This window comes from Bemisia tabaci, chromosome 6, assembly GCF_918797505.1.
Source record: "Bemisia tabaci chromosome 6, PGI_BMITA_v3".
NCBI lineage: Eukaryota > Metazoa > Arthropoda > Insecta > Hemiptera > Aleyrodidae > Bemisia > Bemisia tabaci.
In genome coordinates this window covers 30,381,163-30,403,614 of record NC_092798.1, presented here as the reverse complement: position 1 = coordinate 30,403,614, position 22,452 = coordinate 30,381,163, and the positions used below count along the sequence as shown (strand labels likewise).

The 22,452-nt window shown below is 41.4% G+C and overlaps 1 protein-coding gene across 5 annotated transcripts in view; it reads right to left on the bottom strand.

Moving 5' to 3' along the window:
• The window catches only part of LOC109034455 (ATP-sensitive inward rectifier potassium channel 12), a 31,208-nt gene extending 9,292 nt beyond the window's left edge, over nt 1-21,916 (bottom strand). The window contains exons 1-2 of one of the 5 annotated variants that reach the window (XM_072301674.1): nt 21,506-21,916; nt 20,982-21,185 (exon numbers count right to left, since the gene is read on the bottom strand). In XM_072301674.1, coding sequence (XP_072157775.1) covers nt 20,982-20,983 — 2 coding nt within the window. In that variant the 5' untranslated portion in view covers nt 20,984-21,185; nt 21,506-21,916. Of the gene's footprint in view, nt 1-2,531; nt 3,268-14,772; nt 15,163-20,981; nt 21,294-21,505 lie in introns of those variants that run through there. The other 4 variants (XM_072301675.1, XM_019047616.2, XM_019047615.2 and 1 more) reach the window with 4 other exon arrangements.
• Between the last annotated feature and the right edge of the window lie 536 nt (nt 21,917-22,452).

Sequence of the window (22,452 nt, the reverse complement as noted above, 5' to 3'; positions counted from 1 at the left end):
AAGGTCCAGTTACACGATCAAATTGGGCCTCTCATTGGTCGCATCCTCACCTCAGGTCTTTATCCACCAATCAGAGCTTCAGTTTGATGGCTCAATTTGATCGTGTGACTGAACCTCCAGACAAAAGTCAAGTATTGCTTGGGTCACCGCTCATCAGTGGTGCCATCTGGCTGCATGCGTTATTCTGTTGAGTGGTGCTGATTTGGAGGTAATCAGAAATTGACATATCGATGGTGAAACTACCAAACCACGTATCTCGGTTTGCGACGTCGCAGACTTCCTATCATACTTTATTTTTTAAAACAAAAACTACTCAACGTCAGTTCGTGAAAACTTCCGTGATTTTTCCTCTTTATGCGGAGAAAAATCTGTGAAAATTGTAAGGAATGATATTGATTTGATCTCCTTCAAAAAAATAAAATGTGAGTGGAGATTTTTAAACACCGCAAAAGAGATACGTGGCCTGGTAGTTTCACCGTCGATATGTCTCAGCATACGATGAGTCCGCTCTAAACATGATGCGCGGTTAAAAATATCTATGTTTATGGTCACTTTGATTTACTTGTTTCTCGGTCAGATCAACAAAAAGGACCTGGTTGATCAAAATATGTTCGGTTAATGGAGAATTTCCACACGGAAGTACTGCTTCATCAGAGAGTGCCTGATGAGCTAATTTTACAGTTTTTTTCATAATTTTTTTTCTGAAATGGGAAATTGGAGAAAAATAGATTTACAAGTGAGAAAATGTGACGCCTTGTGACGTCGCACCCAAGGGTATTTTTCATTTTAACACATGTATTTCAGCAGATTAGGTTATACTGTCGTATTTCCTCGGTCGTGGTGCTCAACACGGGAAAGATATAGAAACACACAGAAAAAGAGGCAAGTATTGATTCTCGGTTAAGCCGGTCAGCGCGAAACGCGTAGTAGCGCCTACAAGACTGCATGAATACTTCACGCATTGCGTCAAATACAGTGCGGTCAGCAGGGCAGCGGTTGACGTGAAACGCATAGCGCCTACTAGACTTCACGAAAACTTCACGCATTGCGTCAAACGCAGTATGCGTTCAGCGGCGGCGCGGCGGCCCGGCCGGCGTGAAATGCATAGCGCCTACAAGACTGTGGGAATACTTCACACATTGCGCCAAACACAGTGCGGTCAGCGCGGCGCGGCGGGCGGCGGAGGTTGAAATTATTAAACCACATTTATGTTTGTTCTTGCATAATTTTTACGTTCATTTCTTACAAATGGAGGGCCTTGTTCACACAGAGATAGGTTTACGGAACTTAACTTTCGCGCAAAGTTCCGTGAACTTTTGCTGGTAGTGTTGACAGGGCTTTCGCAAAAAATGTGTGCAACACCAGTAAACGCGTCTTATGCACCCCTCCCACCCCCCTCCGGCACGTTCACTTGATGGTTTTTAATAATGTTTCAAAACGAATGAAAAGGGGGCGGCAAGTAGGTAAATCCGGCCCTGGTTTTATCCAATTTTTTTGTACTTAGGTGGATCTTTAGCACTATTAAGGACAAATTGATAGTCGATCAATCGATTGATGATATCTAAATTCTAGGAAATGTTTTTTAACTTTTCCTACGGTGATTAGCACGTTGCGGCAAGCCAGGAATTATTGCAGAATATTTAATGGAGAGACGATTTAAAATGACTTCGGAACCACGTCCTGAGGGATTGCAAATCGAATGACAAAGCTATTTGCGATTTAAACTCGGAACGAACTTCTGGAATTTTCTCAGAAAGTTTTTTGCTCAAATTTTGTGTGCGAAAACTTGACGTGTTTGATATGGCTTCTAGCGATTTTTTTAAAGAAAAATTCTAAAATCCAGTGATTATTATCAATTGATTGATCTTCTCGAATCCTTTGAATATTGAACCAGCGGAAAAAGAACCGGATTGATAAACTACAAATATTTATATTAGAAGATCTCAAAGAAGGTATGTGTGCAGAAGATTAGGAATGGTAATTTGCAGGTGTCGAATGGAAAGCCTCCAAAGGAAGAGAGAAGAAAAATGCAACAGATAGAATACTTCATCGGCCTGAGATCACCATCTTGGCTACCAGAACTTCAGTTCTCAATTCGTATCGTACCACAGCTTGTCGTGTGCAGTAACCCCAAATGCAACCTTTACAAAGTTCTTTTCTTGCTCATCTGCGACTTTAAACTATTATGAAATGATTTGTTGACACGTGCGACTGACTCATTCTCTCCAGAAAACTACTTTCTGTGGAGCCGATGAGTGCATTGAGGGTTCATGAGATACCGCCCGAAGAGGCGGCACTCAAGCACAAACTCTCATTTTAGTCACATAATAATATCTATAATATCTATCTATTATATCTATAATAATCTCGAGATCTTTTCTTCTCCTGAAAATCACTCGGACGTTCAAATGATTACAAGAAATGTGTTACGTTTCTGTTAATTCAGTATTATTTTCCTGTTAACATGAAGGGAAAGCGAAGGGAAAGCTTAAAGGCTAAGTTTCACTTTTGAAATTTCCTCATGATCTCACCTTATCGTCGGTAAAACTGAAACATCCGGTAAACGGCCTTTAAAAGCCTGTTTTAAATCCACAGTTTCATTTGTCAACAAAGACTGATCGGGCAAACCTTTTTCTTCCATTATGCAAACACTTTACACGGATGGATGCCAAATTCAAAAGGCTGTCAATATCAAGAATCTTTCTGTATATATAGTCAACATGAAATCTAATTTGCCATTTCTAAATCCCTCCCGCACAGACTCTAAAGAGTCTCATAATAGTGGAACCGTTCAGCTTTTTCATCGCCTCGTAATAATATTTCTCGCGAGAGATTCGCGTCTTAAAGTATTCTGTATTGAAAGCCACCCGGCCACTTAATTGCAGAACACACGCACAGTGACGGTCCTGAAGACGAGGAGATTCCCAAGTGAAAACTGGCACTTAAAACCGTAAATAAATGAATAAACGAAGGAATGTCCGAACAAAAACCGGGTTCGATGTACGATAACGGAAAGAACAGGTACCATTCAGCGAGAAAGGGTTGCGAATCCGCGGAAACTACTTTGTGTCCCACTCCTGGCGAATCAAGCGACACAAATGAGTCTAATTGTTTTGTTGTCTTTAGCGCCTCCTCTCCGTGCCTCGACAAGTGTGAACGGGTGAGATAGCATGCATACAGAGAGAGAGAAGACCACGAAGTTGCCAGGTGTGTCAGTTTCAGCACCGGACATGAGCCCGGCGGACCCTGCAAATGACAGCTCGTTACATAAGGAACTGCCTTGATTTTACTCCCGTATTCTGCGGTTGAAGTGTTGCATAATTGGAAACAACCAGCAAAAAATGAATCGGAGGGAAAAGCAGGATCTAGGTCCCAAGTGGCATTTTTCAACGAAAAAATTGCGATGTTTTGAAATTAATCTACGAATATTTGGCGATAAAATTGCTGGGCAGGATCATTAACATCTGTAAGCAATTATTTTCAATCGTGTCGAAGTTTCGTCTCCATAAAATTTCGTTCGAAAGAAACGAAAATTTTATCACGATTTTTTTCTTCGATAATATCGCGATAGATCGTCGTCGATAAAATCGCGGTTTTATCGCAAATTCATGCGGTGCAATCGCAATTAATAGGTAGCAATTTTTTGTTCGATAGTATTGGAATAAATCGATAGCGTTAAATCGCGATACATTCTCCGATCAAATCGCAACTTAGCGTTATCACTGCTGCCTGGGGTACCGAACAATTGCTAAAAAACACCGATTCCTACAAAGAACACGAGGGGAGGAGAGCATGTAGCAAAATCTCAATAATGACCCCAAAGGTCATTAAAAATCCATCTAGAAGTGCAGAACGGTTGCTCCAACTGACACTACAAATTCGCCTCTATGGGTGCGTTTCGGTTTTCCTCAAGGATTGTGATCACCGGTGATTTTACCGCGGAACCCGATAAACGCAATAATAGTGCAATATCCATCGCGTAAATCATCGGCCTACAGTCTCATTAATGTTGGCGATATTGCCTAATAGTGCGGTGAAGTCATTAAAACAGACACGGCAAAATTTTAAGGAAATTCCCTTTCGACCGGTCATTGAACAAGTTAGATGCCGGCCAGGTTGGCCTAGTGGTCAGCGCGTCTGACTCTAGGTCAATAGGTCCCGGGTTCGAATCCCGGTGGTGGCGTCTAATTTTCACGGAATTGACGAGTAGATCTGCTGAAACAGATTCTCCTCGGCCCTAATCCCTGAAAATTAGAAAAGCCTGGAGCATGGAGCCTGATGTCTACGGACACTAAAACATTGTCTAAAGTTGGCTGAAGGTGCTATAGACACGAAGCCATTAAACCAGCAGAAAAAAAAAAAAAAAAAAAAAAAAAAAAAAAACAAGTTAGATGACCTGACGCTTTAAAGCTGTCTGCAGGATTTCGAAAGTATCTTGAATCGTTGTGAAGAATCTGAAATCATCAACGTTCAAATCGAAATCGAGCATAATATATTTTATACGATCAATCAGAACGACCAATCAATTGGATCAAGCTATACTGTTCTCAACTATGATTATAAGATTGTATTACAATACCGCGGCTCGATGAAAAACATAGGGTTTCTTCATTAGTGTTCAAGTCTTAATTTTACAACCTTGGAAAATTGTGTCGATTGAAGTTTTTAGCGAGCTCTTATTTTTTGTTCAAGTCCTCTTTAGATTTCCTGTTCTTGTGACTCATTTTCTCTTTCTATAATGATGGGCTTTAATAATTTAATAAGATATATTTTCAGAGGCAAAATGTATATAATATGCACAAAGATGGCAACGCTGGGCGACATCATCGCATAGTCGTAGGGTGGGTAACAAAAATGCATATATTGTTGCCAATTTTAAGGAAAAATTAATTATTATGGTCGCTTTATGTTCAATTATAAGGCTTGTTTACAGCTACACGAAAAGAAAATATTTTACGTGCACCCGTCTCAAAATCTTTCCAACTGTAGATACACACATAAAAAAAAAGAATAAAAATGATTCGTAAGAAATTGTTATAAAATAATTGGACCCGACCTTTTAAATGCCCCAAAAAATTATTACAAAGTTGCCGGATGCAACAAAATTTTCTGTGCGATTTGCAAGCCCAGGTTTCGAAGAGTTCCTTAAATCATCCAAATCTTTAAATTTGAAGAAGTAATTTGATAATAAAAAACGGTAGAGACTACTCCATTATCTGGATGACGTTAGGCAGCAGAGGCCCAGGTAGGTATATCAGTTGTTGTCTAATTTTCTCTCAAGTTCCCTTTTTTCACCAAAAAATTATGGAACATTGGATTGAAAGTATATTCTTCATACTAAACGAGAAATCTGCAAAAAGTTTCAAAGGGTTCTGGTGTAGTTTTCATGTGAAAAAATAAAACATAAGAGGAAATGAGGGAGAATAAAATGCAATTAGGTTGATTTTGATTCAATCTATTGCTCTTATCTGAAGAGAGCACATTGGTCTCGGGTATTGCAGTTTCTCGATTTGTTATTATATTCACGAAAGGGGCTTGCATACTTCCAGTGCAACACGGCAACAAAGTCGTAAAGAAGTCGTGATTGAGCTGCAAATTAGCACTGCCTTAACCTATAGAGTAGTAGAGTCGATCGACAGCCCAAGGTTCCGACTGATTTGAATACCCAGTTCTCGATGTGTGCGGGCAACAAAAACAGGGTGCGCCTCTCGCGAATCGCGGCTCACCGTCAGTGGCGAGGCGTGAACGATCGATTGTCGATAGTTCCCCATTTGAAGGTATGGGAAAAAATCGATTATTAAGGTGTTCGTCGTGAACATCTTGTTTATCGATCCTTTTCCATAGCCTCAAATGGCAGATCAACCGATTCATCGCAAAGCACGCCACGCCACTACTGACCGTCCCGCGAACGTGAAGTCACTTCATAAAAAGCAACCCAACCGCGGCGCAGATTCGCGAAACCAATTTTGAAACGAATTTTATTTTTGTTCCAAACCTTCGGGAAGTTCTGTCCCGGTTTGTCTCATCAATCACCAACACCAGTGGACACCGTTGTTACCAGATTCGACCAATTAGATCCGTTGGTTTACGATTGGTCGAACCTTATTCGGAACCACCTAGCGAGGTGGTACCACAATCACGCAGCAACGTTGCGATTCGTTAATCACCGAATCGGAAGTTCCAAACTCAAATAGAATGGCAGGTCGGAGGTTCGGTCACAAAAGTAGTACAGAACCTCTAAATAAAATGCGCTTTTGGTGTATGTGACAGCTTGTGCTTTTGGTTCGTCAATTGAGTTTTGCATTGCGGCTGATGAGTATTTTGAAAAAAAAATTCAAAGAAAACTTACAGATGAACTACATTTTGCGATTAAGAACTACAATTCATAGCACATTTCGAGTTCCAGACCACATTAGCCTTTGTCCAAGATTTTTGAAAATTTTATCGGTGGACTACAAATGTATGAATTTCAACAGGACGCTTCCATCGTAGGATTTTTAAACAAGAGCAAGTTAAAATAAAAGTTCTGACAGGGTCCAGCACGGAGCAAATGAATTCCTCCTTTCGAGACAATGACGAAGTGTGATGGTAGCGGAGGCTAGGAAAAATGTAAATTGCGGTTGCTGTGAACAGCGTAAAAGGCAGAGAAAGAGATAAGTTCAATTGAGGCACTCGCGATTTGAATTGTTAATACTCGGAATAGACGTTGAGCACTGAAACATGCTTTTCGCTTGGGCATTGTCAGTCACGTCTACTGACAATTTAAAGATAAAGAGAAATGCTTTGAAAGCTACTAACTCCAACTTTTTACTCGTTTCGGGCAGTTTACGGCAGGATGTTGCATTCTGACATGCTCCGCCGAATCCCACGCTGAAACAAACCGCGCAATAGCACAGCAGATAAGAAAGCCCCAGGCCACAAGCTTCGCTTACCACATACATGTGGTTTCATATTAAGTAGGTTTACGTATAAAAATGAAAAAAAAAATTACACGGTTTCGAAAATGAGAAATATTTTTACGTTCTTTGAAAAAGGGATCTCGAATTACAGAAACAGAGTCATGGGGCAAATGGAGGTATGTTTTGTAAGGAAAACTTAATAAAACAAGACTTCTAGATGTGATCTTATTTCCAATTTTTAAAATTTTACTTAGATGAAAATTTATAATAGGTCATTTAAGAAAAAAATCCACTTGAAGAGGTTGCATTAATTGTCACTTGGTATATACTACGTAAATCTTTTCGTTCTACGGGGGACACCGCTTAAATTCTCATGGACAAGTTGTATGCTTAATCATAGTAGCTAGACAGTGTTAAAAACCAGCGCTTTCCCTCTCTCATGCCCGTGTAAAATATCTACATACATTGAATTGCATAATCTGGCAACTTTAAGTTTAATAGAAGTTTTCCACTCCGAATATTGATAGGTATCGGAAATGGGTAAAAGGAACCATCAGCTCAGATTCCTTGCTCTTGAATCTGGTTTTTTGTGGACGATAAGTCTTTGAAAGCTCCAAGCTCTCGAAAGTTGACATGCAGACGTGCAGATCGCTGAGGAGGGCGGGAAAAGGCGCACCCCTCTAGTTTCCTACAACTACACTGGAAAAAAAAAACACATTGGATCTAGAGTCCAGACTCTTGAAAACATTGACAAGAAAAAATACTCTTGATTCAATCGGATTTTTGCTTGAATCAAAACGAAATCCGCTTAATTTAAGATGCTTGGTTCTTGATTTAAGTTAGATTCTGATTGAATCAAGAGTACTTTTTCTTGTCGATGTTTTGAGTCCGGACTCTAGATCCAATTTGCTCTTTTTCCAGTGTACGGTCTGGGGAAAATCAACAAGTTCAACTACCCTCAAAGACTAAAAAATTTAAAAAAAATTTCATGCACACCCAAGATCTCAACTTTGCAAGGCGTCACGAGTTGCGTTAAAGGATTTAGCTGCGTGAATGTGGGGTAATGAATGAAGCCATGGGTGAAGCAGATATGCTGCCGTGCTAAGGAAAAACGCCGTATGAACCTTCAGACGTTGCAAAATTTCCTTTCATAAAGCGCGAATTTCCTGGTAAACTTATGAATGTTTTCCTCCCAATTTTTCAGATGATTTTGTCCACAATTTCACCCAAAGATTCTGAAAATTTCAAGGAAAAATATTCATAACTTTTCTCAAAAATAAACATTTTATCAGAGTAAATTTGGCAACTCTCGAATGATCATACGGCGTTTCTCCTCAGCGCGGCAGTATGGGTGTCGACGCGGTGCAACAAGTAGCGTTACGGCAAGTTAGCCGCAGACGCCAGACGGCTCCGCAGAACGCATTGCAACGTCAACTCAGAACCTATGATAAAAGTATTCCCGGTCAGGATACTATCATGATTTTCTTCCCAGTTGGGTAAACAATTTCAGACGCACGTCTATTGATGATGAGAAAATTCCTGATTTTTCATATTGGGCACTTGATGAAAAATGTGCTATTTTCTCAAAACATGACAACGTGGGCCGAACGTCATACGATCCGTGAAACGTCCCGCTCCATGCTCATCCCTCAGTTACACACTTCCCACAAGTTATGCGTATTAAATGTCTCGCTCGTAAATAGAATCATGCAGTCTCGAAAAAGCCAGAAAATGTTCGCGAAAATGAAAGTCATAAACCAATGTTTTTCTACCGAAAGCGGAGAAGAGAGACCTCGATTACCACATTTTTGTTGAAATTTTCTTTTCCGTTTAGGTTTGGATATGAAAGTCATTCTAAATCTGCATACGCTTACTTGTCACAGGGAAGAGTTTATTTATATCCAATCATCTCATTAAATTTTTCGAAACTTTCGGGAATGTATTTAGAAGGCCAAGAAACGCCTGGAAATAGGGACTCTCCATTTTGAAATTTTTCACCCAAAGCCTAAAACATTCCCGCGTTGCAAATGTTTTCGTCTGGTTTGGTATTCGGTTGGGGCTCAATTCCTCTATTCACTTCCTTTTGTGCCCCCCCCCCCCTTTGCGTATAGTACGTCATTAGTGGTTCATATGAAACACCATTAATAGTAGTAACGACAACCAGGGCCGGATTTAGGTGGTGGCAAATTTTGCAATGATTTTAAATGCAGTTATAAAAAAAATCGGATTTAGTAAAACAAATTACAAACGAAAAAAGGCGACAAAATCTCTCATTTCCTGAGAGTATAGTAATTTCTAACTTTGTCGTATTTCAGTAATACAAGAGACAGCACCTTTAATTAGTCGAGTTAAGAGAGAAACTTCTAATTTTGTCGTCTTTCAGGAATACAAGAGACAGCACCCTTAATTAGTCGAGTTAAGAGAGAAACCAAACACGCAATTCGGCCTGGAACGGCGCGGCTTAGAAAGAAATGATGACGAGGACTTGAGATGAACAGCAGAAGCCCTCGGCACGGCGGTCGGCATGTAACACATATTACCGCCTACAAGACTACATGAATACTTCACACATTACATCAAACACAGTGCGGTCACTGTGGTCAGCGTGAAACGCATAGCGCCTACAAGCCTGTGCGAATACTTCACGCATTGCGTCACACACACTGCGTTCAGCAGCGGTCGGCGAGAAACGCACACCGCCTACAACACTGTAGGAATACTTCACGCATTGCGCCGAACACAGTGTGGTCTGCGCGGCGCGGTGGTGGAAGTTAAAATCATTAAACTATAGGTATACATTTATGTTTGTTCATTCATAATTTTTTCGTTCATTTCTGATAAATGGAAGACTTTGACTACACAGAGATAGGTTTACGGGTCTTAACTTTCACGCAAAGTTCCATGAACTTTTGCTAATAGTGTTGACAGGGCTTTCTCAAAAAATGTGTCCAACACGAGTAAACGCGTCTTATGCACCCCGCCCCCTTCGGCACATTTACTTGATGGTTTTTATTGATTTTTCAAAACGAATGAGAAGGGGGCGGCAAAATACAGACGGCCCATGGGCGGCAGGTAGGTAAATCCGGCCCTGACGGCAACATATAATAAAAGCACATATACCTTAGTGATAGTATACATTCCTTAATATGGTGCGAGATACCCTAGTATAGTTCGCAGACCGAGAATCATTAGTTCATTTACGACCATTAGTGATGTTCCATATGAACCACTAATTGATTAAAAAAAAACCGTAGATTTTTCTCCGTGTTGGAATCCACACAAACTTTCTCTGGTTCTCGGTTAAAGTTGGCAATAGCTGATGTGGCTTGATTCCTTTCTGCTGAACGCAGTCGAAATTTTAGTACAAAATTGATCAAAGGTCCAGTAAGATCCGTAAATGATCCAGGGAAAAGCTCCGGTCGGATTGCGACTAAGACGAGAGCTTCATTGATAAAACACGGAGGCCAGGTTGAAAATCATCTCACGGTCACGTATCCTTTGAATAGGACTAATGAAGGGCTAATTTGAAAGGCTGGAAATGCGAGGCACTTGCCGGAGGGTGGGGCTCGGAGGCTCGCGTGCGGATGATGGGAGCCATGCTGAGCCGCGGATCAATTGGACGAATTTATGTTAAAAGGAACTATATCGCACGCAAACCCTATGTACATAGTTCCTTTTAGTATAAATACGCCCAATTGCCATGACATCACTATCGGGTGAAAGAAGAACCGCGTAACCGCAATGGAACTCCTGTGTATATTCGTCGTTCTTGCTTAGCACGGTAGATCAGTGGACTCATCTCGCAGCCCTCGTCTTAATGAGAGATCAACTTATTGTTAGCCGGCTACCGACAAGTGGAATGCATGTTGAAACAAGGATACTAGCAGTTGCCTTCTGCGTAGGATGTGCAATTTTCTTGTGAGAAAAACCTGGAAATTTAAGGGCCTTCTCCCCCCAAGTAGCATTTTTCAACGGAAAAATCGCGATGTATTTCAATTTGGTTGCGATTTTTATATGATGTTTTGGCGATGAAATCGCTAGCATCGTCAACATCTGAGCGATTATCTTCAAGCCGGTCGCAATTTCGTCTTTATAAAATCGCGTTCGATAAAATCGAAATTTTATCTCAATTTGTCAAGATTTTTGGTCCGATAATATTGCGATAAATTGCCGTCGATGAAATCGCGATTTTATTGTAAGTTTATGCTAAGAAATCGAAACGCATCGCAATTTTTTATCCGATATTATTGCAATGAATCGTCGTCGATAAAATCGCTGTACACTATCCGATAAAATCGCTTTACATTATGCGATAATATTGCTATACATTATCCGATCAAATCGCAACTTATCACGATCACTACCAGTACGGCTTTTCACAATCTCCAGCTTATCACAAAAATAATTCTGGGTAAAATTAAAAGACGAAAAATGTATACAATGATCGTCCGAGGATACAGCAAATGAGTCAGTTGTGAATTTAGAAGAAAGATTCCACACCTTCGCGTCGTCCTCAACTCAAAATTCGGTCTAATTCATGCGATAAACGGATACAACTATTACCGCTCCGGAGTACCCGATTTTGCCTATCTTGTCAATTGAAGGCGATCTGGTAGCTCCCTAAACTGCTGCATATTTCTTCGCGGGGTGTAAGTTCCATTCATCCTGGATACAGAAACTTAGCGATTTGGGGAATCTGTTTTTTTCCTCTGATCCAAAACTTTCAATCATCGAGTGCGCATATTCGACCAGCAAAACCAGGGACACTAAATTGATGAAACCTCATTGTTGTCTTTTCAATGACATAATCGTTATTTCTGATTGTCAGCGCTCAGATTCGCCAAATGGTGACTAATGACAAAAGTGTTCGGCGATCTGTTTTGGAGACTAATCGATCGGACATTCTTCAGCCTTCATTAGTCCAGAAAAATGCTTGCAAGTTCCTGATGAATCATCATTAGGCGAAAAATAGTGATTATTCCCTTACTTAACTTTTGACTTTCTCGATTGCTGTGCTCGAATTGGAAGTGCGGGTCTCTGAAATTTAATGTCGCTAAGCGTTTTGACCCACTGGTGCCAGAAAATTATCTCTCCTTCGTAGGGAAAGTTGAGGCATCTCCGGTCTTGCTATCATGAACATTATTAAGATTCGCACGTTTTGGTTAGTCTCAGTGTGCTTAACAAACAACAGGTCGTAACGATCGTAATAATAAATCATTCTGGCGACAATATAAGTTCATAGGTTGACTGCCCTTTTGGGCCTTATAGTAGCTCCATATGACCTAACTTCCAAAATTACCAACGTGTCCGTAATCACTAATCTGGAGAAGAAGTGGAATTCAATAAATGAGAGCAGTGGCGTGGTGTGCTTTGCGATGTATCGATTGATCTGCCATTTAAAGCTATGGAAAAGTATCGATAGGGTGTTCGCAACGAACACCTACCGATTCTCAACGAAAGCTTCAAATGGAGAAATATCGATAATCGATCATTCACACCTCGCCACTAAATGAGAGGTGCCCACCACCGAAGACAAGAGACCCTCCACTGGTATCTTGGCCATGGTGGAAGCTTTTACTTTCGGGAATTCAGCATTCTACTGTTGACTTACGTACATGGTTGATGTTTAACAATGTGTTGGCAGTTTTGTTTGGCAAACAAGCCGAAAATGGCCGAAGTTTGGAAAACTTGTTTGGCTTATGATGTCACCCCAAGCTCATCATCCACCATGTAGGTAGGCCAACAGCTGAAATTAGGCTGATGACTGTTTGCTCCCTTACAATTGTCCATAAGAAATGGAGATGTTGCATGTGTGAGAAATTTGCGATTTTACTGTTGTTTCTTACGTAAAAGTTTGCGAGAAACACGATGGTGCCACTGGTTTTCTCTGAAATCAACTCCCAAGCTCAAAAAAAGCTGTCAAGTTGAGGCCAGAATGGAGGGGATATCCCACGCTATCCTGAGAGTCTATCTCTACATCGAAACAAACTTTCCATGCAAAGATAGGGAGCAAATACATTGACAGGGCTGCCACTTTATTTGGGGACTCCTAAACTGAAAACACGGCAACCCTGCTAATGTATTTGCTCCCTATCTTCGCATGGAGAGTTTGTCTTGCTGCAGAGGTGGACTCTCAGGATAGCGTGGGATATCCCCTCCATTTTGGCCTCAACTTGAGAGCTGTTTTTGAGCTTGGGAGTTAATTTCAGAGAAAACTAGTGGCACCATCGTGTTTCTCGCAAACTTTCACATAAGAATCAATAGTCAAATCGCAAATTCCTCACACTTGCAACACCTCCATTGTTAAATTTCCAAAAGTAAAAGCTTCCACCTGTCACCAAGAGGCAAGTGGAGGGCCTCTTGAGTCTGCCCACCACCAAGACGAAGAGGGATGAAACGGGGAGGATACTTACTTGTGATCGCTAAGGCGGCTGAGGGTGCTGGCGCTGTCGGTGGAGACGACGCGGACGAGGCTGGGCTGGAGGGCGCCCACCCCGAGGCCCACCCCGAGGCTGGCCAGGAGGGTGGACTCCTGCCCGGCGTCCAGATCCGTGAACGAGTCCACGTCCGCGTCGAAGAACTCGAAGTCGTCGTCCTCGATCGTCGCCGTCGGGACCACGTGGTACGGGTTCCCCACGTCCCCCGCGGATCCCGGAACCCACCCCCCACCCCCGCCCCCCGCATTCTTCAACTCCGGTTCGCTTGAGTTCTCCTCGCCCATCGCTACAGCATTTTACGGGGAACGCACACTGTTCGCACGGGGACGCCTTGTAACAATGTTCTGGTTGGTTCCGTAGAGCACTCTCGTCCGCGAAAAGAGCGCGGGGATTTCTTCTGAATTTAGTGACACATCTACACGTTGATTATTCGAACTTTTGTGAGGTTCTTCCGTTTCTTATCGATACCTAAAGATATTGGAAATGGGAAATGAGTTAATGTCCTGATTCACAGAACCACACGGAGAAAAAAACTTCGTGCATGGGACCCGAAGTTGAGGTCACAGGGATCTCTGAAGTTTTCTGATCACGCATCCGAAAACTTGAGGTCGAGCTGCCGAAGTTCGGGTCATACATCGAGGCACTTCAGTACGTACCGGAGTACTTCAAATGTGCGACCCGAACCCTTCAGTATATATCTAAGTACTTCAGAGCGTCTGACCCGAACTTCGGCAGCTGGACCTCAAGTTTTTAGATACGCGATCCGAAAACTTCAGAGATCCATATGACCTCAACTTCGGGTCCCGTTCCTCGGGTCCCACACATGAAGTTTTTTTCTCCGTGCATGTTTAGAAGTATTTATACTGAAAGTAACTAATGTCAAATAAGATAAATGAAAAAGAAAGATGAGGCACGCAAATCCAAAATATACTCAGCGATCCTTTTTATTTAAGTCATTTATACATGGTTCCCTGGAGGGATATGATATATTGTATATTGTATCAAATTTTTACGGTTGAATAATTCAAATTAGCAAAAATTAGTAAGTCGAAGTAGACGGGAATCACATCACTTGATGTCTAGTTAAATGCATGTTCTTTAGGAAAATTAGCCAGTTTCCGATCCTTGACATTGTTTACCAGGTGCCTACACGTTTCCTCTCTACGTATGTATAGTTTTTCCATGGAATTGGAAATCTTACTATTCTTTGCTAATATGTGAAATTTGACCATCAACAAACGACACTGCGCATACAAGACTATTATCCTTACACCATAATTTGTCTGCTTCGAATAAAGTTGGAGCGAGACTGTGCATGGGTCAACACCTGACGAATTACGTCCCACTTAGATTAAATTAAACTCATTGTCTTGTATCGCATCGACGCGCTTCTTAGTAGCGGACCGAGAGCAAAATAGTTCTTAAAAAGAGCTTACGTATCAGCTATCGAATATAAGCTTCGAGATATCTCCCTCAGCTCCATGATAGGTCCGAAAACACGAAGATCTGGTTTCTTCCGCCAAAATGAGAGCACTTAAATGCGAGGCATAGAGCTTGGCACGATTTCCTAACGAAACTAATGGTTTCCTCTCTTGTCTCCGATGTTTGGTCGTGCGTTTATTTGGACACAGCGTTATCATCGAATTATCAATGCATTAAAACTCGAAAAAACGCGGCATACTCGTTGACCACTAGTTTATCACGCTGAGAGTTAAATTGTGACGAAAAAATAAACAGCAGCGCGGAACGGATGGCCACACAATCTCTTATTCACACACACTCATCACCAGGAAAGAGATTGACTCAAATAATGGTGTGAATAGTGAGCGAAGATCGATTCGTTGATTCCTGCCATGAATACGTCCTATCTGCCTCATCTGCATAGCTACTTTACATCATCGGTCTCCAGTCATTAATCCAGTGTGTTAAAAAACAATTTATTACTTAATCGAGAGGTAGATTGTTTGGAAACACATTTTTTGACGGGTGACTGACGCTCTCGAATAAAACACCCGTGCCAGGAGGCACTCAAAACAATTTATATATTGAGGGACTTTATTCAGGTTAGATAATTCTCTTCTTCGTATGAGACCATTTATACGTGTGGTGAGATCGGCGTCGAGAAAATCTCTAAAAAATGGTTTTATGATGTATAATGTGAATTTTTATCAACATTTTTCAATGAGTCGACCCCACTTTTCAAATAAAAGTTTGTTCCTTTCTGTAAAACACTGCCCATGCGTGACCTCAAAAATGGTGCTGAATTCGCGAATCCGTTGATTTTTTTCTTGAAGTCAGACCTTTTGAAACTGCACGATAATGTTTTAATTTCCGTATGACTTAATTTTAAAACGAAGATCTTCAACGAAGCCTCCAAAAATAATTAAGATGAGGCACGAATAACACTTGGTATATCCTCAGAGGCCACCGGTGACTCATCCGATATCGATATTTTCCCATTCAAAGCTATGGTAAAGAATCGATTACTAACTCATACCCTGATGAGATCCTTTGCCATATGTTTAAATGACAGATCGGTGAATTCATCGCAAACCACGCCAAGCCACTGTTGCTGCCGTGCTAAGGAAAAATGCCGTATGAACCTTCAGGCGTTGCCAAATTTCCGTTGGTAAATCAGGAATTTTCCGGAAAATTTGTATATATCTTTCTTCCAATTTTTCAAATGATTTTGTTCGCAATTTTATCTAAAGTTCTTGAAAATTTCTCGGAAAAATATTTATAACTTTCCTCAACAATTAACATTATATCGAAAGCAATGTGGCAACTCTTGAATGTTCATACGGTGTTTTTCCTTAGCACGGCAGGCTGGCACTTGGATTATCCTCGGGAGCTGATATTTTTCAAGTGGCGGCTCGAGATCAATCCGAAGTAATCTTACCGTGCGCAAATACAACTCGAAAAATGTGTATCATGCGCTTTCTCTCTCTCGGCCTCCATTGAGTTGATTTAGACAATAAAGGACAGACCGTAAAAGGCAATCGACCTCGCGAAATTAAACGTAACTGTGCCTCGTCCTTGACAGTGAACGAAAGTAATGAAACTTTGGTGCCGAAGGCTACTTTTTTTACCTCGTTCAAAAAATGTAATCAGCAGCGAGCAAAAAGAATAAACTCGTGTGAACACCGATCAGAATTTTGCCGCGTGTAATTCCGATAAAAGCTTTTATCAATAGTTCCGATAGTGATTAATACGATAATTTAATTTTAATCTTAAAAATAGACTAACAGCTTGGGAACAACCCAAGATTAAGTGTGCTGAAGCACCGAAAGAGCATTTTAAATCCAGAAAAATAAAAAAAGATGAAAGTTTACCGAGCGGTAAAGTATATGAAAATAAGATTTTTAAAATGTCTATATTTCGCGGGGACGACATTTTTCTATCGGAAACAAAAATCATGGAAAATGTGAACCTAAATCGACGCCTAGAAATCCAAAATCTGCCCATCTGTGCCCAAAATACGGACCCCTAAAGATGGGGCACAGAGCTTCTCTTCAAAAAATGAGAGTTTACGGAACTGACAGATGTTCAGAAATGATTGTTCTCATGGGTAATCGAATCAACAAATCCACATAGATCGTTTTCGATACATCAAACGGGTGAGATTGTATCGATATCGATTAGTTCAAAACATAAACATAGCCTCAAAATTCAATTGAGTCATCTGACAGAACGGGCTTTTGGGATAGATTTTAGATTCGTATGAGTACTAATTAGCGTCGCACAAAAAAGGAAGGAAGGATGACTGTGGGAACTACAGAGGGTTAGCGGTAACCGGAACGATAAGTAAAATTTATGGAAAAGTGTTGAAAGCGAAGATCGAAGAAGAGTGGACCCCGTTCGAGGCGGAGGAGCAAGCAGGTTTTAGGGCTGGTCGGTCTACCGCTGATCATCTGTTCTGTGTTACCCAGTTAACCGAAAAGAAGAGAATTGTTGGCCAGGAGCTTCATTTAGTGTTTTTGGATATTGAAAAGGCTTATGATAGTATTCCTCTTGTGAAACTTTGGGAAGTCCTAGAAGAAACTGGTTTTAGTAAGGGACTTACTGGGGCAGTCAAGCAGTTTTATCGAGGGGATTTTGCTAGAATTAAGTGCCAAGGAAGGCTTTCAGACGGTTTTTTTGTCACCAAGGGGCTTAAGCAGGGATGTTGTCTGTCACCGACGCTGTTTAAGATATATCTAGAGCACGTTCTGAAGGAAAAGAAAGTGTGCCGGCATGGGCGTCCCTCTGAATGACCAAGAAACACTGTTCACGCTATGCTTTGCTGACGACCAGGTAGTCATAAGTCAAGATCACGATGACGCAGAGTATATGACCCGGAAGTTGGTGGAGGAGTATCGCAAATGGGGCCTCGAGGTTAGTGTCCGTAAGACAAAAAAGATGTCAGTCGGAGGTGCTCAGCAAAGCATAGTCCTGGAGGATGGTCAACATATAGAAAGTTGCGAACAATACAAGTACCTGGGGGTGAAGCTGACTTCGGATGGGAAGCTGGATCAGGTCATTCGGGACCGTAATCTTCTAGGAAGGAAAGCCATCGCCATGCTTAATGGGATCCTTTGGGACCAAAGGATTTCCAAAGACAACAAGAAGAGAATTTATAACTCGGTTGTCAAGCCTATTATCACCTATGGCAGTGAAGTGTGGCAGTTGAAGAAGCGGACCCAAGAAATGCTCAAGGCGACCGAGATGGATTTCTGGCGAAGATCGGCTGGAATCTCGAGGAGAGAACGTGTCAGGAATGAACGTGTCCGAGAGATAATGGGCGTTGAAGGGACGATTGTGCACGATATCATGACCAAGCAATTGGTATGGTATGGGCATGTGCAGAGAATGGCTGATACCAGGTTGCCGAAGAAGGTGTTGGAGTGGGTCCCCCCAGGTAGGCGACGGAGAGGGCGTCCAGCCAAACGGTGGGTAGAGGGCATCCATGAAGAGATGGAGAGATGCCAGCTTCCGGAGGATCTCTGCCATGACAGATTCCTGTGGAGAATAGGCGTCGCAGAGCGCCCAAGCGCGCCGTAAAAGCGGCTCATACATACATACATACATACATGAGTACTAATTGGCCAAAAGTAGTGATATTGCTACGAAATTTCTCATATTTAGCTTTTCTGACAAATATCCGAACATTTTCGTTTGAGGTTATGCTCTATTGTTTTGAACCAAACGATACATCGAACCACTATCGAATAAGATCCATTCGAGGGTATTGTCACCCCGAAAGACTTCTTTAATGAGGCAGGGGACTCGCCGCACTAGTTAAATCTACAAGTTCATGACTCCTCCTGTACCCCATCAGAGAAGCCACTGGGTGCGACGAAACCCTCAAATTCAAACTCTTTTTGGTCAAATACCAATGAGTTCATATTTTCTTTTATAGCCTCTACGTCCATTTAGTGAACTTGCATCTCTCGAAGGGGGGCTCCGTCCCCACCTTTAGAGGTCAGTATTTTAGGCACGAATGGGCCGATTTTGAATTTTTTGGTGTCGACTTTGGTCAACATTTTCCGTGCTTTCTGCTTCCGATGAATTAATTTCAAAATTTGAACGTAAAACCCTACTTTTTAAACGGAGACCTCCCTTTCACTTTTCAAGATGAGCTGGGGGAGGGACTGCGGGTTCATGTAATTTGGATTACATGGGGTCGATTCCCTGTTCGTTCTCGCCGTCTTGGGCCTCGTCCGACCTGAAATAACCGAGAAAAAAGCCTAGCTCGATATGTCTAGGCCACCCTGAATATACACTTCAAAAATTAAGTGCTTTAACATTTGGTCAAAATATTTCTGCTTGCTTTTTAAAATATATTGCAAAATATTGCTGAGTTACCTAAAATAAGCTAGAATCAATGTACAAATCAGCATTATGCATCTAAAGCAGAATGCACTTACACACGTGCAAAATTTCTGCCATTCAGCAGCTATATTAACGATAAAAAGGGGCAAAACTAGATAATGCAATTTTACTGAGTGGCGAGGACGTCGCGGAAAAAAAAATATTTGTGCAGGTATCATGTTTCAAGGGCTCAATTCAATAGCCACTTAGAAAATGAAAGATAACTTGGCTTTGTAACATCCAAGCAAAGCATCGAAAAGAAGGAGCATAATGTTACTACATCGACCAGTGCCTAGAAGTGAGATTTCATTCTCACTTGAAACATTTTTATCGGTTCTCTCTTATTATACTCATGCGTTTGGATAGCCAACCATACCTGTAGACTAATTAGCATCTTTTTTCTCACTTTCAGCCAAACAAATTTATGAGGCGTAATTAAGACTGTGCGGTAAACGAAACTGAAAAAACTGAATAGCTGAATAACCGGAAAAACTTAAATTAGTGTAAGCAAAATTTATAAACAAGGCAATTGAACGGTGCAGTCCAGAAATCATTGATCTATTGATCTGATGATCTGATAGATATGACAGCATGGACAGCTTGAAAACCTTGAATATTTTTAATACCCGATGAACTTTACCTACTAATGTTCCACGTTATAAAGCTTCAGTGGTAGAGTTCATAATGTATGCCTTTCATTTGCCTAAGATCTGAGGCCTAATGGCTCCTTCTTCTAGCTAAAAAAAAACTGCGTGAATACCATAGTTGTGAGATCAAATCTCACTACTATAATAATGTTTTACAACTACTTTCCTCCTCAGTTTGTTTGGTCCCTTTGGAATTGAATCCATAAATTGTGAGGGGTGAAAGATTTATTGGAATCACGTTACGTACATGACCGATTTTTTAACGGAAATATAGACGTATAAATTTGTTTAAAAAAAATAAATAAATAAATGTGTGTGCTCATTTTGAGCAATATTAGTCAGAGATAAGGGGACCTTTGGCTCAACTTTCTCTGATCCTTGAAAATCACCATCATTTTAAACTGGCAGAGGGGAATAAGCGTAGCTATAGCAATTTTCTGGAGGTGGCGGGTGGCCTGACCCTCTTGTTCCTGGGGTCTAGTTCCTTTCAGCACGAACAGAGTTTTCAGCTCGCCCCCCCCCCCCCTCAGAAAATTTTGGAAAAAATACCTCTATTAGAAACACTTTGAGACTATTCTCACACAAAATTTGGTCGCATGCAAACTTGAGGTTGAACTTCATCAGTAATTCTCGAAAAGCATCTTTAATTTTTTTTATTTTTTCTATTGCACTATGCAGTATAACGAGGAAATGCTCTGGATATACAGCTTTTTATTGTGGTGCAGATTTTCTGGGGGGCCAAGAGGGCAGATTAAACTATTCCAAAATCATGGGGGCAGATGATAATAGTCCAAATTCAAGGGAGGGGGCAAGCCCACCTGGCTCTCTTAAAATACAACCATGGGAGGGGATTTAAGCAAAATGAAGGCATTAAAAGATTTAAGATGGTGTTAGAAGCAGCATGAAAGGCAGAATAAAATTTCTCTTTCACTTTATAATTTGAGTTTATCAATTACAGGTTCTCTCGGCTTACGAAGCGAAAACTGAAACGATTAATAACAATTAACGGAATTCAATGAAAGACGTCAGTTTAATTTTTAGAAGTCCTTAAGTCGTATTTGATCTGAATCAACGCATGCAACAAAATCCAAAGCTAATCTTCTAATTTTGGATGCGGAGAGCAATAACGCAAATATCATTGAACATACATGTTTGCAAGTCGCCGAGCTAATTTTCTTGAGACACTAACGAATTCACTATCACTTTCTCAACGCAGATTTCCTTAAAAAAAGCACCGATTTTGAAATTCTGGTCAACTCTCAGAAGTCATGACTTTCGGCGTTTTTCTTGAAGGAACAATCGCCGCACTACAATGTAAATCTACTACATTAACTGCAGAAAAGTAGCATATTCTACGATAGAGAAACGAATCAGGGTCATACGGGTTATCGTCCTCGTATCGTGAAAAGCTCATCTAATAGCAACGTCGCACGTGGATCGATTCAATGGAGAAGTCGGACAAAATTTGGGAACTTTAAAAGCTCATAACTCCGTTCATACAAACATTTGAGGTTTTATAAGTGCTTTCACTGGTTTCCTCGTAAAATTTTCCGTGAGAAGCACCCGTTAAAATTTAAAATGTGACGGAATAAACATAAAAATTTGCAGTTTTAGTCAACAATTTCATGTCCGACCTATCTAATTGACTCGATCCACTGTGCGCCGCGTTTACCAATAACTGATTTTGTTTACACTCGCACAGCCGTCGCGCCCCGCTTTTCAAACTTATCTAATTCGCGGCGTTTTCCCGCGCAAATCGGAAAATCGCGCTTCGGCGCGAGGAGCAACCACTACGCCCCTTTAATCACACGTTGGGGCAGAAACAACTTAACCTCTAATTGGATGTTGGTCTAATTAAACGGCACACGTCCTAAGTCCCTTACGTAAAAACTTCGCGCGTTTTGGCGGCACTGTTCGCGCGTGTTCGGGACTCGAAGATCACCGGTCGCGGTGGATTGGGAGGTCGCCGACGCGATGCGAGCGTATTCGCATACTGATTTTTTTTCTGGCGAGGTTATGTTTCGGCTCGGCGGTCTCATTCATGCGTCGAGATTAGGCGGGCGGCGCATGCGCAATGCACGAAAGCGCCCGCAAAGTTCACTAACTTGTGTTGTGTTGTCTGCGAGGAGAGCATCTCCCGCCGGGCCGGCTCGAGCGCATAACAATCCAGCAGCAGGGTTGCCAACTGACCTACACTCGTCTGACTCACTCCGCTAATTGTTCATTTGAGTACCTCTCGTGTGGCCTCTAGTTGGTTTTGGCTGTGGTTAAAAGCTATTAGGAGTCGCTCATAAAATACGTAACGTCCAAGGGAAGGGACGGGGGTTGAGGAGAGCGCTACGCCATTTTGTTTTTACGTCCACTGGAAAAAAAAACACATTAGATCTAGAGTCCAGACTCTTGAAAACATTGACAAGAAAAAATACTCTTGATTAAATTAGATTTTTGCTTGAATCAAAAGGAAATCCGCTCAAATTAAGCGGCTTGGTTCTCGATTTAAGCAAAAATCCGTTTGAATCAAGAGTATTTTTTCTTGTCGATGTTTTTAAGAGTCTGGACTCTAGATCCAATGTGATTTTTTCCAGTGTGTTAAAGAATAGAGATCTACGTCACGAAGGT